This window comes from Mya arenaria, chromosome 6, assembly GCF_026914265.1.
Source record: "Mya arenaria isolate MELC-2E11 chromosome 6, ASM2691426v1".
NCBI lineage: Eukaryota > Metazoa > Mollusca > Bivalvia > Myida > Myidae > Mya > Mya arenaria.
Window position 1 is genome coordinate 42,901,724 of NC_069127.1, and position 27,160 is coordinate 42,928,883.

The 27,160-nt window shown below is 34.6% G+C and overlaps 2 protein-coding genes across 4 annotated transcripts in view; both read right to left on the minus strand.

Annotated features, from left to right (window-relative positions):
* Window positions 1-7,090, minus strand: part of LOC128237819 (uncharacterized) — a 7,410-nt gene extending 320 nt beyond the window's left edge. The window contains exons 1-4 of the mRNA XM_052953403.1: window positions 6,942-7,090; window positions 3,643-4,781; window positions 953-1,977; window positions 95-236 (exon numbers count right to left, since the gene is read on the minus strand). Of these exons, the coding sequence (XP_052809363.1) occupies window positions 95-236; window positions 953-1,977; window positions 3,643-4,672 (2,197 nt within the window). The 5' untranslated portion in view covers window positions 4,673-4,781; window positions 6,942-7,090. The remainder of the gene's footprint in view (window positions 1-94; window positions 237-952; window positions 1,978-3,642; window positions 4,782-6,941) is intronic.
* Window positions 7,091-7,535: 445 nt separating this feature from the next.
* LOC128236703 (dual specificity protein kinase TTK-like) lies at window positions 7,536-25,897 on the minus strand. 3 transcript variants are annotated; one of them, XM_052951774.1, is made up of 19 exons: window positions 25,778-25,897; window positions 24,154-24,256; window positions 23,116-23,255; window positions 22,598-22,671; window positions 21,998-22,104; window positions 20,661-20,828; window positions 20,066-20,150; window positions 18,578-19,069; window positions 17,871-17,995; window positions 17,202-17,296; window positions 16,647-16,844; window positions 16,295-16,372; window positions 15,168-15,325; window positions 12,965-13,134; window positions 11,728-11,924; window positions 10,901-11,077; window positions 10,220-10,301; window positions 9,734-9,867; window positions 7,536-9,237 (listed from the first exon to the last, which is right to left on the minus strand). In XM_052951774.1, exons 2-19 carry the CDS (start codon window positions 24,230-24,232, stop codon window positions 9,073-9,075), a joined length of 2,724 nt encoding a protein of 907 aa, XP_052807734.1. In that variant the 5' UTR covers window positions 24,233-24,256; window positions 25,778-25,897; the 3' UTR covers window positions 7,536-9,072. The 3 variants fall into 3 exon arrangements, with proteins under 3 accessions (XP_052807734.1, XP_052807732.1, XP_052807733.1); XM_052951772.1 differs by having other exon boundaries at window positions 9,734-9,870; XM_052951773.1 differs by having other exon boundaries at window positions 9,734-9,870; window positions 25,843-25,892.
* Window positions 25,898-27,160: the final 1,263 nt, after the last annotated feature.

Here is a 27,160-nt window from a genome sequence, read left to right on the forward strand (position 1 = left end):
ATGTTCAAAATAATGGGCAAACTAAGAGTTACATATTTATAATATAAATTATATAAATAACAATAATAATAATAATAATGTACAGACTGGTTACCTTGTATAGAGAAAGATGGTGATCTGTAGCTGTTCAACAACTGTTCAACATCTGTGGGACTGAGTTCATTAGGACTCTTTTCAGCGAGGAGATTCTCAAACTGGGACACTCTATTCTTCATCTTGTAATTTTCTGTGGCCAGCTGAATAAGTAGTACAGTACATTGGTACTTTTGTATCAGACAGCAATTGAAATTTGGAGAAAGAGCAACAGTTACTTTTTTAACAATACGTGCGTTGCTGGGTTTTTTACCTTCCTGTTATGCATGAAACTTTTTCGTATTCATGTCAATGTAAGTCATCATAAATCAAGATAGTTTTGATTTTAAATATCTAATAATTTGTGTCAGTGACCTGGCTTGATAATTATAATAAACACTAATTCAATAATCACAATTTCATGTAACAATTACTAAGTAATGAAAATATAAAAAAAAATCATTTGAGGTATCTGAATGACCAATTTGAAAAATTATTAGCAAACTGATTGATAGAAATCAACATGTCTTGTTAACAAGGTGAAATATATTGCTATCATACGCAGAAACAATTATTTATTTATTATATACCTAAAATTGGAATCTAAAGCCATTTAACATAACTTTTTAAAAAAAAGTGCGCCAATTTTTATGTGATCTTAACATCATTTCGGAAATGCATAATTGAAATTGTTTCCAAGCTCTTTCCACGCTGACGCTTCGTTTAGAATCGAGAGCGGGCTTAAATTTCAGATCAGTGAAAAATATTGAATTGATGTTTTCACTGTTTGAAAGAGTGAAATATTAATTTATTTTAATTCACTGATAAATCTATATAAACCACCAGAAAGCACATTATAAAATGCTCTACCCCAACGTACCTTGTAATTTTGAGCCCCTGCGCTCATAGGTGATCCAGCCATACTGGGACTGTCGGACGAAGAGCTACGCATTGTGTCCATACTTCCTGATGAGGTCAGGTTCTGTTTTCGTTTAAACTTCTGTATCTTCTTATCATCTTCTTCTGCTAGTCTTTCTACATTGTCTGTAATACTAAAACTTTCTTGAAGAGAAAAAATATGATAAGGTATGTTACCCCCGACCATGCTTGTCTGCTTTCTAATAGCCCCAGCTTCAAAGATGCCAGTAATGTCTAAACTTGATTCTTCATTGTTTACAACTCTGCTATTGGCTGAAGAGTTCTTTAATTCAGTTGACTTTCCATCACTCTCCATGGCTATCTTGCCATCACCTCGAGGATAGAGATCTTCTTGTGTAAAACTCATGCACGGTAGGTTCTTTTCTGTCATTGAAATAGCTTTTTCTTCATGATGGAAGTATTCTCTAACAGATTGTTCCTTACTCTTGAGACTTTCTTTACCTCGAACAGCATCAATAACTGTCAGTGTGCTACTTCCGCTGCTATGTGGACTATTATTTCCATGATTACTAGTTGTTTTTTCAGAATCATAGGAGCAAAACAAACTCTCACTCTGTGACTCAAACCAGCTACTGTTATTCATCGAGTCCAATATTTCCCCCGAAATTTCTGAACTGTATGTCATTTCACTTGTTTCCTCGTTAGGCCCATATTCATTTAAAGACTGCATTGACACGAGGGGTAAATTGCCAGCAAGAACTCCAGCTTTGACATCAATTTCGAACGATTGTTCATTCTTAAGCTGGTTATCAACCACTGTAATTTCCAGCTGTTCGCCTACTTCTGGTTCCCTGCTTTCAGTATACTGCTGGAAACAAATCTTTCCGGCTTCAAGCTGTTTGCCCATTTCCAGCTCCCTGCCTTTGTCCTCACTCTCTTGTGATGTGAACACTGTGCTTGAAATCTGTGAGGTGCTTCTACTGAACGCATCATCATTCTTTTCTTGGCTACCATTACCCTCGCTGCCTGCAAAATAGATTAGGGGTTCATTATGAAACAATGTGAATTTTTTTTCAATCATTTTTCTTTAAATTAAAAAGATAAGTGCCTTATTTTTATACTTATAAAGTTGAACAAAATGAACCTCTCAAATACAGTAACTAAAAGCAAAATTGGCTGCATTGTACATATATTGAATTTTATTGGAAATACACGCTGGAGAAAACAATGTTAAGTTGTCATCTACCATCCATGATTATGATTGTTGGTAATACCAATAGTATGAATTGTAACCTTTGTTCACTCGAATAGAATTGTCTTCCATCAATATAATATATGTACTCCATCAATCTAATATATGTACTTCATACAATCCAATATATGTACTTCATACAATCCAATAGAAACAGGTTGACGAGTGACTCAACAATTAATTTGGAAATTGCCAATCAGTAATCTATTGGTTGATTTCACAAAATCACTTATTAATCAACGAAAGTTTTAACTATGTTGACTTGAGATCACTTAAATAAATTTGGAAAGTTGTAGTACTATATCACGCCTCCAAAATAAATAACGCAACGCCATTTGTCCAGGACTGGTCACGCGGTGACCCCATTTTTCCATATTGGGTCACCAAATTTATACCGTGCCAAAATGGCATCTATTTTTGTATTCAAATGAAAAAATGAAACATTTAAACATGTAAACATCGATGTGATATATACGTTACAGGGTTAGTAGGTGGCCCGATATGGAATATAACGGGTGATATGGTACCCTGTGCCGGTATATCCCATATCGGGTCACCTACTTACCCTGTAACTTATAATATTGAATTGCAAAATGATATTATTTATTTATTTTTTCATGAATACTCAAAAATCATTTAAATCTCTCTTCTATCTTAAAGTGCAAAAATTCATTAATAGGAACATTTATTTTGCTTGGTCAAGTCATAATAACAAGGCGTGGTAAAGAGCAAGCCAGACTAAACCTGAGTGAAGTGCAAAAACAGCTTTATTCACATATAAAAATAAAAATGAATCAACACTTTTTTAAATATTTTAAGACAATAACTAAATAGGTGTTTTTGCGACATGCCCAATGCAATGTTTTACTATTCATAAATCAGCACTGTAATAATAATGCTATAGATTTCACTTTAAAGAAATTGATTTGTATCTATAGGTTATAAGATCCTTCTACAGAAAACTGCTCACAAACTTAAGCCATGCCACAAAGTTTCTATGTTTCATCATTAAGTTTCCAGCCTTTAAAATGGAAGAAAACACATTTAACAACATTTAATGTAAACCACAAAGAAATGATTTACTAAAGCGTGTTGATTAGAACACCAATGATAAAAGTCAAGAAATATATGACAGAATACTGACAGAAGTGGAAATTTCTAGTTGTATATGGACCTGAAAACTATATGACATTGTTTTTCTTTTTGATTTTTGTAAATTTGCAAATACATTTGTTGCAAAGAGAAAGTATTTTTTTCTGCCGGGTTACAAGAAGGTTTTGAATCTTCATGCTTAATATAGAATCAATTTGGTACAGACTTACGGTAATTTCCAGTAGTCTTATCCATTTAACAATGGAAACTACAGGAAAATCAAGCAGCTGTCCTGCATGTTTGGTGTTTGGAAAGACATAATGTATCAAAGCCAATTAATACCAAACCTGTATGGTATCCACTGGACTTGGAGGCCAGGACCTGTCTCCGTTCAACAGAAGGTGACTTAAGAGGTAGCTTAACCTCCTCAGTGCGGTCCCTGCTGGTTAGCTGTCTTCCTTCTTTCCCAACCATGTTTGGCTCATCCTCAGTGTTATATAACAGCTCTTCCGTTGTCTCTGCAATGCTGATGTGACGTACTATGCCCTTTGGTCTGCTTGTTGCAGACGGCCAGCTACGTCCTTCTATGGCCTCCCGTTGTTTCTGTCGACTACCAGCACTCCTCCACCCCTCAGAATGAAACTGAATCTCAGCGACGTCTGGGCAAGTTCTGGGTGACAATGACTGAGGCTGGCTGGTTGTTACAAGGTCTGGTAGGCTGTTTGACTTTCTTACTATAGGCTGGTTTTTTAGGAAATTTTCGTCAAAATCTGGTGGGGAATCTATTTCAGCATATTTTCTTTCTCTGCTATTTCTATAACTGTCTCTTTTATCTGTTGCAGATTGGCTTCGTTCATACATCCTTCCACTTGGATGTCTCAAAATGCTCTTAAGGTCCTCAGAATTAATGCCAATGCTACCATTACCTGATGAACCCGAATTGAATTTCTCAGGTGTTTCAAGTGACTTCGGGTATCCAAAATTAAATTCTGGATTTTCATCACTGCTTTTCCCAGATGATTCATCCAGCAGGTCAAAGTTTGGAAGAGCTCCAACGTTGCTATAATTTATATTGCATTGGTCTTTATCTGACCTTGTTTCATCCAGGTCAGTATGCGAAAAGACATCGTTAGTATCTATGGTGCTATCTGATGCTTGTGGCCCAAACAACTCCTCATCCTCAACTGAATCAAGCCTGCAGTTAAAACCATTCCTTTCAATTGCACAACCTCCTCTTGAATGTTGAGCCATTTTGTCACTGTCTGACGAAACTTGTGGGTTGTTCGAGGCGGGTGATGACAAAGACTGAATCAAATCGTTCTGATACCTGTGCCAATTTTCAACTTTGTTTTCCACGGAATTGTACTGCTCAGACATGATGATTATTTCTGTTCAGCTAATTTGTTATTTTTTTCTAATACATTGTAGGACACCATAAAAGGGCCTCCTGTCTTGGAGCTCTTGTCAGCCCATCCTGATATGAAACCTTAAATCAGAAAACAACCTAATTTGAGAAGGTAGAACAATGCACCCTAAATTGAAAATACTTGCAAATGCTAAACAGTTTGGATGGCTCGAATGAATAACATCACTATGATTTCCCAATTCTTGCTGGCGGGCAAACTTAGTCGAAATCTTGACAGTCAGAGCCAGTGCTAATAAAGCCTATTATAAAGTGAATTTTTTCTAGACTAGTAGTTATATAGCGAATTTACCATATGGTTTGAATAAACAATACATTTTAAGGCTGGGCCATTTAAAGGGTTGACAGGGGTGCTGAATGTTTTGTCAACTTACCAGTTTGTCTACCTTATTTTATAGAACATAATGGTTGGTTGTTTCATCAACATATTTTTCACAGTTTGTCAATATTATTGTAATTAGCAATTAATGCAACTAGGGAGGCAGACAAAATCCCCCCACCCCCTGACAAAATCCCTCTCACTCATTTTTGTTTGGGTGGACATAATCCACCCCCCATCAAATTTTCAAGGCAGACATAATCCCTCCCATCATTTTTACAAGGCGGACATAATCCCTCCTCATCATTTTTTTCTAGGCAGACAAACACCCACTAAGGTTTTTTTTAAAGTTTTATTATCTAATAATGCAACTACAATGTCCAATAGTGTAATATGTGTGTGCAAACACCATTTTAGTAAGAAAGGAATAATTCAGTAGACAATTGTATTGATTAATTTACCTTGTGATGGGTGTTTTGTTAAGCGGAGTGTGTGAAGTCTTTTATTATTCAAAACATAAGTGTTTCTGCATATAATTATCTATGTGACACATTACTGTGCATAAAATATCATTGTTAATAATTGAAGAAACTTTAAATGGTGTTAAAAACTATTTAATAACTAAAACACAATATAGCAAACATACATAATTTAATCTCAATAACAAACAATATCAATGGGTAGCAGTCGTATACTTTTATTGATTTATATGACATTGATGACTGTGCAGTTAATAGGGCGACAGTGCTCCAGCTAGGCCTAAATAGCAAGGTGGGGCATCCCACTGCCCTTTTCATGCACCCTGCTGTGTTTTAACTACATCCCGCTGTGCCCTTTTGTTTGACAGAGTCAGTTTTCAGAAATGAATTAATACAAAATCATAAATGTGTACATAATTTTGACACTCCAATGCAAGATAAGAGCTTAGATATTTATAAAACAAACTATTATTATTGAAAGTAGATACAACACATACACAATAAGAATTAAGCATTTGCCCTTGCAAATGCCCTGTTAAGGTTCATTAAATGGACATCAAATGTGCCTTATGGACTAACACCCTACTCTGCCCTTTTCAAATCATGGCTGGAGCACTGGGTGATTCATTGTTTACGCTAATTGGTTTAGCTTATATGTGTAAAATAGTTCAAAACAATTTCGTTGAAAAACCTCGGTTATTCACAAGAGGCTGAGATCATTAAGATTGAAAATTTGTCAGTCCATATAAACAGCCGCTTCAGAGTATTTGACGATTTTTTATTTGGCTACTCTACGCGTCCATATCCCACTTGTTGTTTTCCTAGCCAAGAATGACAGATCCTAGCGCTAAGTATATTGAGCAGAAAGATAACGGACACCTGCTAGATGGTTTCAAAATGGCGATGCTTTATTGACAGAAGTTGATCTGAATTAAACTAATTATATGTGTTTCATAAAACACTTAAGTTTAATAATTAAAAGGTATTGGCTAAAATATTTAAATTGTAACTTTTGTTTTTTAATTTAACAGTGAAGTGTTAAGTATTGTGGAGTAACAGTTAAAGAATATATTTTACATTGGTATGGCTCAGTTGACTTGTGGCGTTTAGGGAACAAAATAAATATCCAAATGTTGAAAAAGTTCCCTAAACGTGCATTATTGTGGCTAAAAATTTGTCAACATATCATTAATTACGAATAAAGCACATGTAGGTCAACACATTATAAAACATGTCTACATAAATACTAATGAAAGCATTACTCAAAAATCGACAGCACGTAATTTTAAACATTTATCATTATTTTATTCATTTTCTGACTAATGTATAACCTGTAATAGAAAATGTGTTTTGATTCTAAAAATAGACATGATAAACAATCGTGTGATTATTTCGAAATTTACTATCAAACAACATTTAACAAACCTTTGGGACACTGGTTACTTCTAAGATCTCGCTGAGTGTGCAAATCTTCATAAAAATACTTGTTAAAACCACTGACCACTCCCTGTCAACAAACTTACAATGCTTGTTTCTTTTTCGTGGAATTTGACAGTTTCGCGGAAACCCGACATTTGGATACCCTCGGTTGAACTAGATACCACGAAACACTTCAATAACAATGCATTGCGCATGAAAATATTTTTAGAAAGGTAAACAAATCGGGGGAAAACTGTTAGAACTTAGATGTATACCAGTGACTGAAAACGATGTCTTGTCTAAAAAGATAATTGCACAATATGGGTTTTATATCCGCCATCTAAAAAGACTAAAAACTAAAGCACCGATAGTAGGTCGAAAAACAAATTCAGACAGTTTCGGTGACTTTGGGGTATTGTTTTTTATCAGAGCGCTGCCGTGATGTATTTGAGTGCGAGTCAAACCCCGATTTTCCCTTACGCTATTACTCATACATGCTTGACAAATCAATCAATTATTCCGAATCGGCTTTCCCGTCTGTTGTACAACGCAGTGTTGTGTGAATTTAAGTGAAAATCCATATTATAATAAGCACAATAAGGCATAAGATTGACATTGGTTTTATTGAAATAACTCTTACGACATTGAAATTAATCAATACATGTAGAAAAATCTCCACTCACACAAGCTTACATATATACAGAATGAATCATGAACAATCTATAATATATATATATATATATATATATTCTATACACATAATCAAATATAAAATAATGAATAATTAATCGTTTAAACTCTGTAAGTGGGTAGTAAAAGCTGAGCTGAGAGAAAAACAGAGGGATGACAGAGTGGTTAAGATCCAAAGATAAAGTGGAGACAGATGAGTTAAATTAGTTCAGATTATACATGAAATAACCTTTGTGTTGAAGCACAGTAGTACTACAAAAACATTAGCCGTCCACATGGCCATGTGTTTACTATACTGCTAGGCAACACTATGTAAACAATTAGCCGTTTTATTGACTACAAGCTTTTCTAGTAAGTAATAACAATACACTCAATAACCTATGCTGTTTCATTATCATGTGACCTATATTGCCCATAGAGCCCTTACCCTTACCTTTAAGTAAGCACAAGATGTCCATGCAGTATGAGCCCTCAGGTGCATTTACACAAAACCATGAAGGGTGTTATACCATCTAGGCAGTTATAAATAACACCGGAGTGTTAATACTGCATGAACACAAAACAATATGATTTTATTCTTTCTATTTAAATTACTCCCCTTTTTTCTTCTTTTTTGTTTGTTTTAAAGTCTGATGTAAATTATTTCAGTTAAAATTAAGGAGAGAAATCTGTAACGTCCATTTAATGTCTGTGGAAACAAATGGCTGAAATTCAAAAACATTGTTTGCTGTATATCAAATGGTGTCGCACTTGTCAAATCAGAGTGAAATAAACAATGACATCATAATGCAAAGCTGTTCATGCAAAATGAAAGTCACTTTTTCTCTATAGAAAAGACTAGGGAAATGTAAATATGGTCATGTAGCTAACTCATTCATGCTATATAGCGACTATACACCATCTAGCTGCTTTGTATAAAATAGCATTTCATGCTTACAATCAAAGTCACTGATTTTCACTGTTTCGTTGTTCTAAATATTTATCAACATTTTGCGTACATGTTGAATATCTTTAAAATAACAACAATTGTAAATACATGGACATTGATAATGCCAATTCGGGTAATGCATGTATTAGATGCTTTATTTTGCCATGCAAAGCCAGAAACAATCTAAGAAGTCATCTATTATGCTTCTATTGTTAAAAAATTTAAACAATCCTTTAGTTGTGTAAATTGCACTGTCCAGAAGCAAAGAAGCGAAATTTCAACACTTTTCACGGCCTTTTTGCAATATATATCCGTTATTTCTATATAAATGCCCACATCCGTCAGAGTAAATTTCTTGCACAGAATGTCTTGGAACTTCCAGAGTGGACTGCAATAGCATCTGGATCCAACACACACATAAAAGATATCACTTCTTCTTAATGCTACAGAACACTTCCACATTGTGAAAAAACATGAATGTAACATAATGCTTCATCATCAGAAAGGCTTCTGGCCTGGTTATGTGGGGTGTTTAAAGTCAACATTGAGACTGGTGAGTGGGGTTCTCAACTTCTTCACCTGTGGAGCGGGGTTACTACTGTACTGGGCAGAGGATATGTGTTTCCCCATTGCCGTGGGTGCTCGAGCTTGAGGAACCTTCTCTAAGCCTGGTGGAATACTCTCCTGCAGTAAGAATATGGAATATTTTTCAAATTAGAATTGTTAACTTTAATACAATATTTGCTCGTTTTGTTTTATTTTATACCAGTTTCTAAAATAGCTGGATTGGAAACACAGCTAAAAATTATATGAATCACCCTTGAGTGTGTTTCCTGGGTAGAACTAATGTCCTTTCTGAGCGGCCATGAGAAAGTATTGTTGGTGGGGACTAAACCCACAACGTCATGGGTTGCTGGTTTTATTTCATTATCTTAACAAATTTGTTTTAAAAAGGAGCCAACATTCTACATCTTTTTTTCTTCTTGAATTGCACAAAATTCAGTTTTGACATTTACATGTCCACCATCTGGGTAAGAACCAAGTAAAACTACTAGTATATTAGAAATGAAGAATTAAAAATAAAAACGCAACTACCTCTATATACCTCCTAAATAGCAAGAAAAAACGCTGTGAAATAGCTATTTATGAGGTTATCTGAAATGTACATCAGTTGTTAGACCTGTTCATTGTCTATAGTTGCGTGTATGAGGTTGCGGAGTCCTCCTGGTGAGCAGGCAAACTGACTAGCCAGTGTACTGACAAGAGCCTCCATGCGCTTGTTCATCTTCTCTGCCTTTGGTGGGGTCACCTGATCTGCTGAAAAACATATTGACTTTGATCATACAAGGTAATAAACATGGAAGTCAAACTTTAGGATAAAACTTAAAAGAATATTTGGTCATTGGTAGAACAAGTTTACAAGCAGTTGTAAATTTCTCAGTGAAATGAATGCATAACACAAATTGGATTTACTACATATGTGCAAATTGTGATAGTGAGCATGTGTACCAAATGTCATTCAATCATTTTTCATTCATGGTTAACATTAAAGTTATACAACGACAACTATTTTTTAACACTACCTCCATTTTGTATTCTCCAAAAACTGATATGCATTTAAGTAACAGATAACCTGGCAAATCCCTGCTATTACTGTAGTACTTACCCTCCTGGTTTGATTTCAGGTAAGGATGGTCCAAGAGTTCATCTATGGACGGCCGGAGTTTAGGATCTCTTTGTAGACATCTCTGAAATTAGAAGAATACATATAGTTGTAAATTTAAGTCAATCATAATGATGAGCCAGTGATCTGTTATTTTACGTATTGCATACATATATTATGAAGTATCTGTTTGCATTTTTTTCTGACAATTTTGGGCCAAACCTTGACCCAGTTCTAAATACTTTTTCCCAAAAGGGATAATAAACTTACAAATATCTCTTTTGTATTTATTTGAGTATTGTAAAAATTACATATTTCCTGGGTTCGACCCTGAAATTATCTTTATATGAAGGAGTTGGTCTATTGTTAAAGAAACAGAATTTATAACATTAAGACGGGATTGTTATCTTTTTTTCTCTCTATTTTTTATAAAGCAATTTTGTTGATTTATAGGCAAAATTGGAGATCCCATTCACATGCACACAACATGCTGCTACCTGGCCTTGACAATAACTATGATAGTATCAGCAGTTCTGATGAAAAAAAAACAGAATAAAAGAACCTTTTATGATGATGATTGCTTAATTGGCTTGTCCACACATTTATGGCCTTTATATAAACTAAAACTTTTTTCCACGCATTTATGACCTTAAGTGTATATAGATAAACTAACGCTTTACAAACCTTCATAACATCGAGGAGGTTTTTGTTGGGAATGTCAGGGAAGTCTATGGGCAGGTCCGGGTTGATGATGGCCTGTAGTTTGAACAGGTCGTTACGGATGTGCTGGAAGGGCGTCCGTCCGTACACCATGTTGTACAGGATACACCCCAGGGACCACACATCACTCCTCACACCAATCTGAAACACAGGCATGGTTTAACAAACGCGACAATTTTTTGTTTTGAACACTTGCCAAATATTCTTAAAGATGCACTCTTACTCCCAAATAAGATTTTCCACAATTAAGACATTGGTTTTAATATACCGAAATAAATATATGTTGAAAACAATGATTCTTATGAAAGATGCCAAGTTTAATTTGAAATAAAGGTGCAAAAAACACAGTTTTTCTACCTCGTAGAAAGAAAGGTAATTTATGTCAGTTTTCAACAATTTTCTTTTTTTCGCTATTTTATCATATGGTGTATAGCCTCTTTAAAGCTAGCAATTACGAAATCTTACTTAATCAAACGAGTACTTTATATCTGTTCATTGCACTTTGAAATGTAAATCAAAAGAGAGAATTCTTCAACAATAAGAAATTCCCGAATAATCACAAAACTTCATTAAGTCTCCCATGTTTTCTGCTTTTTAAAAAATGCCCATATCCTATATATATTTATGAACATATTTGGCCAAAATGTAAATGTTTTTACATTAAAAAATTAATTCACTACATCAATCCTTCAATTTAAAACAATGTTATTGAAAGTTATAACCAAAGCAAATAGCAAAGTATCAATATTCAGTCAATAGAAAACATAAACATGAAACTAAATTTTACTGACCTTGAACTTGGGCCTTCCCTCGCCCTGTTGTTGCATGATGGTCTCGGGACTCATGAAGTTGATGGTTCCGATCTGAGTCTCAAGAATCACACTGGTCTTGTCCTGTTGAAGGGCTTTTGCGATGCCAAAATCTATCAACTTAAGGTTACCTCCCACCAGCAGGAAGTTGGCTGGCTTCAGATCAGAGTGAATTATACCTAAAACAACAGGCAAAATTTGACGATTTCAGTAAACAAGACTCCCCATGGAGCAAACACAAACAATTTATTTCTGTTTTGTTTTCAGTCGTCATTACTTGAGAAAAACTAAATTGTTAAAGGAAAAGTTATTGGCTGTGCTGTTAATGGGTACAATGCCTCTAGAAACATGTGTACCAAGTTTCATTTGAATATCTCATTTTTATTGTTTTAGTTACCATTTGACTAAAGTTAATGTTTATGCATGCAAACTACATAAAGGCAATGTCAATATCTTGATTTGTTTTCTTTGAAAACCAATGAACTATAAATACACTTTTAGTTTACAACAGCACCATAAGCAGATGCCAGTGCATGTCTGTTGGATTTTTAAGTAAAAAAGGGGCAGGCTTTCACATACACTTTTTTCCTTTAAAAAGAACCAAGCTAAATAATACAAACTGCCTTGCCATCCCAATGTAAAATTATATTTATGAGCGTCGGTTTATATTGTAACTCATTTAAATCTAAGCATTCCATTTAAGATCAATAAGTTCTGTCATTTTCCGTCAATGGCTGTTATTTGTAGAAGATTATATATGTTTTCTATTCTCTTGTATATTTGTATATATGCTGTTATCATTGTTATTTAATAAAAACATTAATAAACTATTCTAATGGATTTAATGAGTCTAAATTTGCCCTCTTTGACAGAATATTTGCCAATAAAAACAGTTCTTTTTGCATCAAGGATGGTTGTTTTTTTTAATTAAATTATTGATCCTCGATTTAAATTAATCTAGATGTGAGCCCACTGAAGCACATTTGATTCTATCAGATTCAAAACATTTCAGACTTTGAACTAAATTAAACTTGAATGTGGTAAAACAAGAGCAAATGCCAGAGTTCTGGGCCTTCCTATATATATGTGCGTCAATGACAGCAAGGCTATACATGAATTTTATTCTGTGAAAAACAGACAAACTAATGAGATGAGTTACACAATCAGCTAGTGAGTAAATATTTCAGCATTTGTTGTGAAAATACGGCAAGCATCCTACCCTCCCTGTGGAGTGCCTGCACGGCCAGCAGCATACGTTCCCAGTAGAACCATGTGACACTGTCAGATAGGGGCTTGCGGTTCTGGGTCTCACGGTGGAAAAATGTGGCAAGGTCCTCACTACCAGCCTCCATCACCACATACAGCTTGTTTATCTCCTTCTTGTACTCACTGTAAAAATCAAAATATTCAGGTAGTGCTGTCTATTAAACGCTTTTCTGTGGTTTATACAGATTTATCAGTAAAATAAAGGTGTTATTTTTCTGTCCCAAACAGTGAAAATATCAATACGATATTTTACACTGTTCTGATATTTAAAGCTATTCTCACATCCTAAATCAAACGTCAGACACAAGGGAGCTTGGACTTGATTTGTCTGTTTTAGGTAATAATAAAACAGACAAGAGCACCGCGAAACGGAGCATTATACGCCCGAAGAAGATTCGGCTTGAGGTCTTTAATAAACATTTAGGTTATGCTAGTATACTGCTTACTAGGTGTGAAGTGTTTACAACAAAGGCTTAAACTTCCAATATTGAAACTTTAATGATACTTAAGTTAGCAGTGCTAATAAAAACCTTTGTTCAACAGGATTTTTTTACAACATAGAATAATTGTAAAACAACAAACATACTGGTAAGTAGTGCAATGAAGGATGTACTAATATGAAATCAGATTTTATGAAATGAAATATTTTTATAAAAAAAATAGAATATCTGAAACTTCCTTAGAAAATCTGAGAATACAAGTTTAAAAGTAGCAGGACTTGGAAAGTGCTCACAACACATCCTTTTAATATAGCAATAATTTGTATAAAGTTATCTAAAAATTGCTTTATTGGTTACAAAGTTGTGGCTAGGACACGTTTTCTAAAAATTCCTTTATTAGTAGTAACACAAAGTTGTGGCCTGGACACGGAATTGCTAACGCCCCCCAGTGAAATTAGCCTTTGAGGTATGGACCTGGAAAGCATGCTTGACAAATCCTTTTAATGTAGAGATGATTTGTATAAAGTTATTTGAAAATTGCTTTAGAAGTAACCCAGTTATGGCCTGGACATGGAATTGCTAACGCCCCCCCCCATGGTGATTCTAGTGTTCGAGGTATGGACCTGGAAATTGCGCGCGACACATCCTTTTAATGTAATGATGCTTTGTATAAAGTTATTTGAAAATGACTTTATTAGTGACCAAGTTGTGGCCCGGACACGGACTTGCTAACGCACCCCCATGGTGATTCTAGTCTTTGAGGTATGGACCTGGAAATTGCGCGCGACACATCCTTTTAATGTAGTGATGATTTGTATAAAGTTATTTGAAAATCGCTTTATTAGTTACCAAGTTATGGCCCGGACACGGAATTGCTAACGGACGGACAGACGGACAGACAGATGGACAGACGATGGAGGCCATAACATAATACGACCCTTCGGGCGTATAAAAAATTGTTTTTCAGTTTAAGATAATAATTAAGTAATAAATTTGTGAACACCAAAAGTAAATATTTCACCACTCATTTTGGTGCTCACACTGTGAAATATATTGCTATCTTATACTGAAACAAACAATTATGTAATAGTTATTAGGGGAAAGAACAGACCAAAAATCCCCTTCCTTATCCTGGATATAAAAAAATGCTATAAGTAAGAGGTAACCAGGCTCTACAGATATGAATACTAATATAAGTTATACTCCAGTTAAAATAGTATTCATATCTGTAGAAATATATGAATTTTTCTTCTTTATAGTATGTACCTATCAATTCTATTCAGAATTTAAACAACAGAGTTTGAATTTGGACAACACACAACAAAGTGCCTATTGAAAGCACTAAACTCAAGTTGTTTTCAGATAGGCTTACCAGGTATTCCAAAATTGATACAGTCATCTTAATTTTAATTGTTTGAGGAAAATACCCTGCTTTATATAAACATTGTTCACAATCTACTAGTACATGCCATAACCTAAAAATTATTAAAAGCTTATTTGTGGTCTTTGCTACACATATATGTATTGTATTGTTGCTGGTAACATACGTATATACCACGTTTCATGTGAACAATTCGATAGTAACGGCCAAGGTTTAAGCCAACATCACCCAAACTGACAACACAAACATGCAAGGCTATGAATATACCTTAACTTTAAAAAATAAATACTAATCATCTTTCAGAGCTGTAACTATACAAATCATTGTTCACTTACCTGTCATACATCTTGATGACTTTATCACAGTATTGTAGGCGTTTAAGAAGAGCGATCTCATTCTTGTAACCCTCAACAACAGCACTGTTGGCGTTATCCAAATTGACTTCTTTTATAGCTCGGATTTTTTTCGTCTGGTCGTCAAAAGCTTGAAACACCTGGAGACAAAAAACGTTAGGAAATAACTTATGTTCAAGTGTCAATTCCTGTGCATGTATCCATAAAACATCATGCGTTATTTCCTAACTTGTGTTTTTATTTTGTTGAACTTAAAGAACAGTATGAGAATTTTAACATAAAAGTGCACGTTTTAAAAGACTTTCATACAAATCCAGTAATTATATCATATGACCAGTCAGATACTTATATTTCGGAAAATGACTTTAGACTTTGTCTTTCAGTCAAAAAAGGGCATAACTCAACATTCATTAATGCCTTGCTGTACAACTACATGTGCATATTGTCCCTGGCAACATGACAACCAAGTTTTATTTGAGAATCTGTAACGTTATTTAAACCTTGGCTAAGGTGAATGATAGCCGTCAACAATGCCAACACCAAAGACTTAAATCCATATCATCATATTTGCCTAAAAAATTTTTAAACCACCCATACGGTTTATACTTGAAAATCTCATTCTGAATTTCTGAGACTGTGTTATACAACCCAAAATTAAGAAATGGTAGGGAGTCTTAAGACAGCAGTTGAACACTGTTTCTTTTTTACTCTCCAAATTTTATTCTGAGCATCAAGCAAAGGAACTGCAGAGCTAGCCTGTTTTTTGTTTAGTCAATCTCCCCCCATTATGGAAGTCAGAGTAATGGGCTTGTAAAGAGTAAACATGTGTCTATTGTTTCAGCAACATGTACATTCATTTGAACATCTTGAAAGCCAAGGTTAAACTTTTTGCACTGTAATGATGCCAACAACACCAAAGCTTGAGCTGTATAAAGTAGTTTTTGACAATACCTAAACTTTGTTTTCCTTAAAAAACAACAGAATAAGTGAGAGTGAGAAAAGCTTGTTTCTGCTTCTTTATTTATTTTACTTAAAACCATTTTTGCTTTCAAACCACAAGATGAGCTAAAAATAAAACAAGGGTGAGATAAGACTCAATAGTTGTTCACCTTGCTGGAACCTCCCTTTCCCAGTACAGACAACACCGCATACTGCACATCATTCACTGTGAGGATGTTCATGTTCGACTGAAATGTACATGTAGTTACTTATGAGGAAGTGAAGTCAACTTTGAAGTATATTCGCGGTAATAATAATGTTTCAGCAGTTACTGTATTATATACATGCAGACAACGCAACATGTTGTGATATAACTAAGTAGTACCAATCATTAAAATAAATAAATGTTTGACCTTTTAGAAATAATAAAACACTAAATATATATAAATATATGTAAGAATGTTTGAATTTCTCCCCAAACAGTATATTGGTTTCAATGTCGTTAACTCATCTCATACGTACAAGTGGCGTTGTGGGAGGGATGATGGTGTTCTTGGGTGTCTGGGGCACCTCTAGCCCTCCACTTCTGACAGGTATAGGGGCAGGGGTTGGAACTGGAGGGGCTTGGATGGCAGGGCAAGGGTCACTGGGGGTCACCACAGGGGCTGCTGGGGGCTGGGGCGGGGAAACCTCCTCTCTCTCAACCACAGGCTCCATCTTCTGTAAAGGTTGAAAACATCAGTATGCAGTATTTATATTGATAATATATTGATAATTTATTGACTATTAATAATCCAAGTTTAATACTGGTCAAGTGGACACATGACAGTGTGATATAAGGCAAAATATAATCATTTTGGGCATCCCAGACAATGACTGTTCGATTAACTTTGATGAGTTTTAAAGCAATCAAGGCAACACCCATTGAACTCTGTTTATCAACGTTTCCATAAGAAATTTTTAAAACAGTTGGGATTGAAGACTTTTTTTATGGTACTTTTTTTTAATGATACTTTATTTCTTGCAGATAATAAAAAAGAACTGTTAAAAATGTTTAAATATGTTTTTGATACTCACAGGTTTATCAAAAGTTTTGGTTTCCATGGGGATGGTGGAATCCGACACCATGGACAGGTAGCCTGAAGTGTGGTGAGCGTTGAAGCCAGCAGTTGCTGCATGAAATAAACAATCATGAATATTTTCATTACGCTTCAAATAACTTTTTAAAACATTATAAGTTATAACATTTTCTGAAAGGAGCTGGGCCCTGTTTCATTAAAGACCTTAGTTATAACTTCTTAAGTATTAAAACTGTATGACTATCACAGTTGGAAACAATTTCTTTATCGTTTTTAACTGTTAATTATACGCGCTAAGGTTTTAAAATAAATAGCGAAATAATAGATATAAAAATAACAAAAAGATAGCTCTTGGATAATTGTATGATAAATTGTATCAAAAAGCAAGCATGATTTTTTCTTAATAGCAAAATCTTTGGCCCCAGATAAAAAAAAGGACAATAAAAGCTGATTCCAACGTTGGTCCATTTCCCGCTGCGAGTTATAGGTGTTGTCAGTAATAAAATGTGTATTATTTTTGACATTGATTATTTTTTTACTAAGGGCCGAGGTTTGACGGGTTTTATCACAATGATACAAATGTCATGACAATACCTCAACCTTTTCCCCACAGAAACAGATGGATTTAAAATTAAACAAATCATAAATAAATAATACTGTTACTGACACTTGTCGAGAGGTTTGAAGCTGTCCATCGTGTTCATGGTTTCCTCCTCCTCTTCCTGCACATTCATCGGCTCAAACGGCTTGTTAATCATCTTCACCCGACCTGGTGGAGCAGTACACGGACGCCTGACAAATTTTTTTAATGAAGATTTTAAAATACTGGTAAAGTTTGGAAAACCAGACTGACACAGCAGCAAAGTATGGTAAAACTTTAGTGGGAATGCTAAAAAAAAGTTGCCAAACTGACAATTGATAAGAACAAATCAAGAATTTGTTCCATGTTTGCCTGACTTGAGTGAACTACAACTATCATTTTAAGTAAAAAATACAATCCAAAACCTTAATCATTTTGTTGAAAAAATTTCTTCCAGCCAAATATCAGGTTACAGGTGTTTATTTAGAACTAAGGCTAATTTTAATCACTGACAATTGCTTAACAGCACAAGAAATGCAATATATACACTACACTTGCATGAATATAAAAGTGATAGGGTCTATATATCTCACTTAGTTGATTAAATTTGTCTAAACAGACTCTCACACAGGATTCATATTGGTGATGACTGCTTCACAAAAATTCTTATCACATAACATTACAAATATAAATTAAAATAACAATATGATTAGTAGTATATCTTAAATATTAAAAAAAATTGTGAAGAAGACCATTTAAGTTTTAGCTTTTCTTTGCATGAATACTAGTTCTACCTTCTTTCACTGCCTAACAGCGGTGTGCTCCTAAATGTTCTCAGACCATGTTTGTGCACGGAGCTGTCCAGCGGCAACCTGCTTGGCTGCTTGGATATCGACTGTCCACCATCAAAAGTCAATCTCCCTGCTCCTGGTTTGGTGGTGGATCCAGACAGGTTACTAGAGCTTGTAGTTGACATAGCCTCTGGCGACAACTTATCGTCCACACTGACCATATCAACATTAATAGGCAAATCAGCCATTTGTCTGTTATGCCCAGGGACTGGATTATTTGCAGATTCTGTTTGAATATTTGGCCTTTGAAAGGGAGCCAAGTTAACTGCAGGCAGAGATTGGGCTGGCTTTATAGTAGATGAAGGTGGTTCTGGTAGGGACTGTGCTGGCTTTATAGAAGATGATGGTGGTTCTGGCAGGGACTGGGCTGGCTTTATAGCCGATGAAGGTGGCTCTGGCTTTTGTGACTGGGAGTTCTTCGATGAGGTGCACATACTGTAATTAATTAGATATAGTATGAGTTGTTTTTAACTGTTGCTTTTACATGTAATGTTTTGTTTATGGGTGTAATAATAAAATATCGTTCTGTATCATGTACTAAATGAATCTCAAACCAGGTGACAAGGACATTGCTGATTAAACGATGGAAAAGCTTACTATGAAATACACAGAACTTTTTTCGGCAGTTTTTACAGATGTCATTCTCCTATGTTCTCAATGTCAAGAGAATTCTTTTTCCCAATTTGAAAGCGAAAATTCCGAATTAAGAGTTTAAAAAATGTTTGGCCCAATTTAATCATGACACGGATACATGTGTGGTAAAGATTAGACAAAATAAGAGACATTTTCCTCCCTCATGCATTAAATAAATGTCAAGCATTGATAACTTGATTAATAAACCTCTGGCTTTATACTTAACATTATTAATTGAAAGATTTTAGTTACCCCCCCCCCCCATTATTTTTTTTACATCTGCATGAAACAAATCCCTGTGAAAGGTACAGATCATACCTAAAATACCAAAGCCAAAAATCCCCTGTGATATCATATCATGCACAATGATATGCTATTAATGCCAATCCTTTTTTTTCTTAAAGTACAGATTCTACTAATTATATGAATATTGTCATCATTAGCACGTAATTGTATAACACATTCATGTAAATATCATTCAGTTTCTGAGTTCTATCAAACTATACAATTTGTGCCCAACAATTTTACCACTACAAAGACTACACTTACAAGCCATGACAATACAGACATAACTCGCTATATTGAACTCTGTTATCTCGATGTTCCGGTAATGTCAAACTTTAAATGAATATTTTGGGTCTATTTCGGTTATATCAAATATTTGACATCTCAAAAAAATTCCTGGGTCCCAATGACTTCAACACGAGTTTCCACTGCACCTTGACTTTAATAAAACATAACACTTAACAGAAGGAAAGCAATATGACATCAGAAGGTACTTAATAAATTCAACCCCACCTAAAGCTAACGTTAGATGACAGGTTTGCTGAGATGTTATCTGTCAGTTCGCATGAAACATCACTGCCAGACCCTTTCCTCGAACCTGGAAAGAAGATTATATTACAATAACGAGTGCTGTTGAAAATCAAACAACAATAATCGGAGGGTGTTTTCTGGGACACTTCTGGACAAATAAACTAAAGCCAGAGTAATAGGCCTATGTATCTGTGTGCGTAGTTTTTTTAAAAGATATTGGTTAAGAAGACATGAGGGTAAAGGTGACTAGGGCAGAAGGGAGGAAAAGCCTTCTATGCAGCTCTAGAAATAACCAGGGCTTCCATTAAGCATCTGAAGCTTAAGTATGAATATCCCTGCTATCAATTTTGGAATTTTTCTATAAAATATGGAAGTTGATGTCTGATGAACAGTTAATAATTTCTCCATAATATTTTACTGCTATTCTGATAAAAACTTGTTTGCATATAAAACATGCCAACTCAACAAAAGTGTATTCAAGCAAATCAATTTATAATACTCAATATTTTTTGATGACTGCATGTGCAGAAGTGTCAATATGAAATGATTGAAAATGTCCAAATATTTAAAGTCTAACCTGTACTGGAAGCCTGGCCACTGTGGTTTCTCTGTCGACTAGTTGGTGATGTAAAGATGTTTGTCTCCCCCTGCCTCAACTTGCGCAGGGCAACCTCTACATCCTCCCGAGGCTTCACGTCAAACAACAAAGCCTTCTCCAGGATCTTCTTGGCACGATCTCGGTTGCCTGAAAAACATACAATAATATTGCAGACAGTCACATGTTAATTATGATCACTGAACCTTGTTAATACAAGATATCCATGGATAATATTATGAATTTGCCAAAAAGTGTTAGAATGTTTGATTAAAGTAGTTACAAGTTTCACCTGCTAAATATATAAAGTTTGCATGTATTTGTTATTATATGATGTTTTTAAACCAAACAAAACACACATAGATCTAATTATCATAAATATATATTTATAAATTGTGGTGCACAAGCTGATCTCCATGAGGCCAAAAGGGTGCTACCAGATGAGCCAGATGCACATGCTGATCTCCATGAGGCCAGAAGGGTGCTACCAGATGAGCCAGATGCACATGCTAATCTCCATGAGGCCAGAAGGGTGCTACCAGATGAGCCAGATGCACATGCTGATCTCCATGAGGCCAGAAGGGTGCTACCAGATGAGCCAGATGCACATGCTAATCTCCATGAGGCCAGAAGGGTGCTACCAGATGAGCCAGATGCACATGCTGATCTCCATGAGGCCAGAAGGGTGCTACCAGATGAGCCAGATGCACATGCTGATCTCCATGAGGCCAGAAGGGTGCTACCAGAAGAGCCAGATGCAGCACCCTTCTAAATCTCTTCAGCTACTTATTTATGCTTATAAAGAGGTCGAAATAAGCACAGGGATGTGATTGACCTGGCAGCTGGAGGGCTGAAACCATTTCGGCCATGGGCTTCTTGGGGCAATTTTGGGGTCAAAAGCACACTGCTTTTTAGAAGCTCTTTTGAGTGTTCTTCTGACTTTAAATTTGACACAAACTGGGATATCAACTCAACTCTAACCACCAAAACACACTAGTAACTTTTTTAATCATCTAAAAAAAAAAAAAATCATGGGGGGCCTGGGGCCATTAGATCCGCGGAATTCCACGAATCCGCGGACAAATCACATCCCTGCAAGCCCTGCACTGGTAAAATGCTTTCAGGACATGCTCAAATATGGGTTATTTAGCAGGGCTTGTTGAATTTGTTCTATACAAATTGTAAAAATTCAGGCTTGTTCATCTGAAAATCTCATTTTGATGACTGCAGTAACAAGTGATATATATTGTTTGAGTATGACAATTTTACATTGTGTTTAAATAATTGCCAAAATATCATGCTGTACAAAAGTAAAGTACCTCGTTCAAGCTCCAGTTGAGCTGATGCACAATGTACAATGGCGAACTTCCGACTGATCACTCTCGCTTGGTTGAATATCATGACGGCATCATCTGGCATAAAGGTACTGTAATTTGGTGATAAAAAACATGTAGTAAGTTGTTGTGATATGCACTATGTGTCTTGTAAATGTCATCAACTTTGGCAGGGTTCTCACCAGTTGTCCCCCTATATCAAACGGGAACAAATTTATAAGTGTATATTGAATGTCACATATGAAATTAGTAAATATGATCAGTAAATCCCTATTAAAACATAAGAGTAAGTCCAGTGACTATCAAATGGATACAAGTCAAGTGACAGAAAACTTTTCAATTATGAAAAAGATATTTTAACAGCATAACTATACACTAATTAAATCCAGAGTTATCGTCTTTGCTACTTATGTGAGTGCATTGTCTCCTGCAACATATGTACCAAGTTCAATTCAAATATCTTGGAACAGTTTTTTATATGGCCAAGGTTGAGTTTTTGCATGATACCACCAACCTTGATTTTTTTCTTCGGAAAATAGACTTAAGCTTTAAAAAGATTGAATAAAACCCCAAATGTTTCCACACCTTTTGCATCTGCCATAGACCACAAACAGCACAGCATACGCCTCATTGTTTCGGTATTTACTTGAGTCGAGTGCCTGGAAGAAAGAAGTGCATTATGTTTTAACATAGACTACAAGTTTGTACTAATATATTTATGATCGAATACCTGCAATTGCGAAAAATGTAACTGTGTATGACTAGAAATTTATCTAAAAGTATCAAAAGTTTAGTTATTTCAATAATTTATTTTCAAGGTGACTTTAGCACTGACATGCTTCCTAAATTTTTGTGTGTTTTTTTTTTAGAAATAAAAGACCCTCGTCATTTTTGTATATTTTACCAGACTGCATGGGTTTTCATGTATATGAAAGTAATCTTGCATGGAAATGCAAATTGACCTGAAAAAACATAATTTTCCCCAATTTTGAGGGTTTTTTTTCCCCTAAAAAAACTTTTATTAAAATAAAACAAGCACAAAAACACAAGCTAAATATGAAATTAGAATGTGCACTTTTGGGAGTGATATTTTTGCACTTTACCTTTACTAATGCCTTAGAGCAGAGATCTGACAGGCACTCATGCTTCGCAGCCTTGCTGGTGAAGACGACATTGTCCCTCACGTGTTCTATGAACTCCAGCCAGTCCTCGGGTTCCTCGCCTTTCATCCATTTCTTAGGATCTGTACACAATAAACAAACATTAAGCTCTTCAAATCCCCTTATTCTCTGTTTCTAAAACATATTGCCAGCTATTTAGTGGGAAAAATTTTATTAAGATTTTATGTGTTACTTTGATTTATTTTTTTCAGCAATTTAAATACATGTATACATCTATTTTCGGTGAAAATTGAAAAGGCATCATAAAGTATGCATAGTAAATATGTCAGCAGTTATATGTAAGCCAGAATTTTTTTAAAACACTGTATTGACATCAATAGGAAAATAACCAACATTCTGTCATTTTTCAAGAGGGATTTTTTCGTCTTTTTATGCCTGATATAAGACTTCGATTTAAATGTTTTTTTCCTGAACAAACATCTAGCCTTAGGGTCATTTAAGCTTGATATTGATTCTAACATCAAATAGCCCTGCAGTACACACCGCAAAATAAAATATTAGTAAATATATGCACCCATGAGTATGCGAATACCAACAATTGTAAAAAGCATCATGGGGTCTATTAATTATCTTACTTTAGACTATTAAATGAAATCGCTGCAAATATGTAAGCAAAATTTTTTTTGAATTGTCAAAATTAGCAACAAGGAAAAGAGAGAGCGTATCTGATAAAAAATAAAAAGACTTACATGACTTCAGTAGTATTTGTACTTTGTAAGTTTGCAAAGATTGTAATGCTAAAGAGTGGACACCAGGTTTTATTCAACTGACAGATGAAGAAATACTTTCCCATATTTGTCTATTTGTAAAATTTAAAAAGGAAAGGAAATTACCAGCGGCAGAGACATACTCAATGTTCACCAAACCATGGAAGTCCCATAACATCTATTTCTTACTCTTAGTTAAATTGTAGTGTTCACTAAGGCATTGAAGAAACAATAATTATATTTGTACATGTACCTGTTATGTCAAATGTGTTTTCCTCTGTTGTTTTCTTAGAAATATTTTGCAATCGCTCTCGTAGCGATGCAATGCTCATTTTGCTTTAATACAATGTTTCCACCTGAAAAATATAAGGAAGCCTACTTTAGAAAACAACTTTGATGAACATCAAGATATGAATTTACATATTAAAAATCAGGACAGGCCAACATTTAATCCATAAAAGCACTAGGATTACATACATATATACCCTCTACAGGGCTCCTATGAAAGGTAGAAGACACCAGATGGTTCCAAAATCGGAAAATAGAGTATTTCCTAAAAACAAGCCTAAAACTATCAGTACGATCTAGTATGAGGCTGATTAAACACCAATTTACATGATTAAAAGAATATATTGTCACTGTCTCAGCTGAGATTACCCGTTTAAAGTAGTGCATATTGGTTTTTTAGATTATAGCGTGTATATTTAGCATCTCAAAATCAAATGATTAGTACAGATACATAAACGGGGCTGGAATTTTAACATTGGAAATTGCAAACTTTTTGGAATGAAAACTCCAATAACAGCAACTTTCAATTTGCCTTTTCTCTTTTTTCTCATAACACAAATAAAATGATGATATTTTCACAAATGTGTTCACTTAGTGCACAAAGCAGACAGGTTTTCAAAAATTCCGAAAGATACATGTGTCCTAAGTGATTTGTTACTTTAGTAAGTACGATTTAATGTGTTGTACACAAAGATATCAATTTTATGCAAGTTATGCAGGGTTCGAATTTAGACTCGCATACTCGCAAAATGCGAGCATCATTTGCAAATTGCGAGTGACTTTTATTCAAGCGTGCAAATTCTGCGAGTGGATTTTTCTAGACCACAAAATGTTAAAAGGTAAGTAGAATAAACATGAAATTAACTCCGCTATGTAGTTGAGTGTAAACAGCCTATAAGTGGCATGTTTACACTCCCAGTATAAAGAAAACAGTATGGAGTCACGCTCTAGTAAGTTTTCAAAAATAAAACAAATACAGAAAAGGCCGTTTTTTATCTCGAATCTTTCCGGAATGCTCTGGGCAAATAATAATATAAGTTGAATTTTTCATTTAGCGAGTTGGCTCAAAAAGGCAAAATTTTTGCGAGTGCTCCTAAAAGTTAAATTCGAACCCTGTTATGTACAATATTCTTTCTTTCTTGCAATTGTATTATCTGGTGTCAAGTCCCTTTAAGAATATGAAATTGGAAGCATGAATTTCTTGAGTGGCAAGGTTGCTCTCTTTATAAAGATTATAGAATAACAGTATAAAATATATAATTTTTGTTAGTTATTACTAGTAAGTTTCCCCATAATTATATCATTTTTTTTCGGGGTGGAGTGGCTATATGGGTGTGGCATAACAATGCACCCAGCCTGTGCTTCAAACAAAAAATAAAACAACCTTTTAAGAATCAAAAAAATGTACACAATGTATGTCTGAAAAAAAAATCCAATATAAAAGCATTTGCTTGGTGAAGTTAGTAGTTTGTGGGAAGTTCAGCAATTTCTGACGTTTTAACTGTCAAAGTAATGTTATTTCGCGACAATAACATTTCCGCGGACGTGCACGCGTCTGTAGATACGATCGAAGGTTCTTTTGATCTCACCTAATATCAGTTGATATCTACAATAGACAGAGCAAATTTTGACAAGTAACTACACCAAAATTTACATTTTAATCCTTAAACTAAAAGCAAATTTCAAAACAACCGCTTTCTAAAGCCTACACCGAACAGTGTTACAGGGTTAGTCAAATCGGCATTTTTTTTTATTGTTTTCTAAGTGACAAATCAGAGATACTAGATCGTATCTTTGATTCAAATGGTCTCGCGGGGGCAGATGACACTATCTGCTTTGACCAGAAATGTAATGACTTTGAAGAATACTGTGCGGACATATCTGAAACATTCGTGCAATATTTCCGGAAACGCCTCAAATTGTAACACAAGGTGAATTTTCATTTCATTAGCATTGCTGTTTGCAATGTGCATTTTCCATACCTTATGTAATTCATATGAATATATGTCTTTGTCAATGATATTAATACATTTGTAAGTAAATCATTACATTTTGTATTTGCAGCGTTCAATATTTAATGTTATTTAATTATGTTTATGACTTATGTCTTATGCAGCCTTCCATATTCGATGTTATATATATGTCATGTATGTAAAGAATTGTTGAAAAAATAAAATAAAAAATTAGTATTAAGTTAACTGTATGTATTTGTCTTGTTTTTACTTCACCTTAAACATATCTATTAATCGTGTTTCGGTTGACGACGGGAGAATGCTCTTATTGGCTAATAAACTCATTATTTCTAAATATTGTTTTATAATTTTTTGCTACAACGCGTAAAATCATCATTATATATATATATATATATATATATATATATATATATATATATATATATATATATATATATATATATATATATATATATATGACAATAAAAAAATACATTTGAAGGCGTCTTTCGGTAACTTTCTTGCATATTTACTCCACTTTAAACATATCCATAAATCGTATTTCGGTTGACGACGGAAGATAACACTATTTGACTAAAAAAGGGAAATTCTTTTGTCAACAAACTCATTATTTCTAAATATTTTTTTATAATTTTTGTCTACAATGCGTATAATCATCATATGTATCTATATAGGATTATTAAAAAATAAATACATTAGAAGGCGTCTTTCGGTAACTTTCATGCATTATCCGTATTTCGGTAAATAATCGTATTTCGGTAAGTCCACTATCCCTTCGAAGGGTGCCTTGACAACATCATTATTGCTATAGCAAAACGGGTCAGTCGCTGCAATGCAGAAAAGGTTAATAAGTACTCGATCATATACGTTTATAAGATGCTGAAGTTAAATAAATGAATTTAAAAAAAAAAAACATCTTAAAGATATGCCATTTTTGTATAAATTGTCAGTGAGATAAATCATCGTAATTTAGTACTCCAAGAAAATATGACTGTGCAT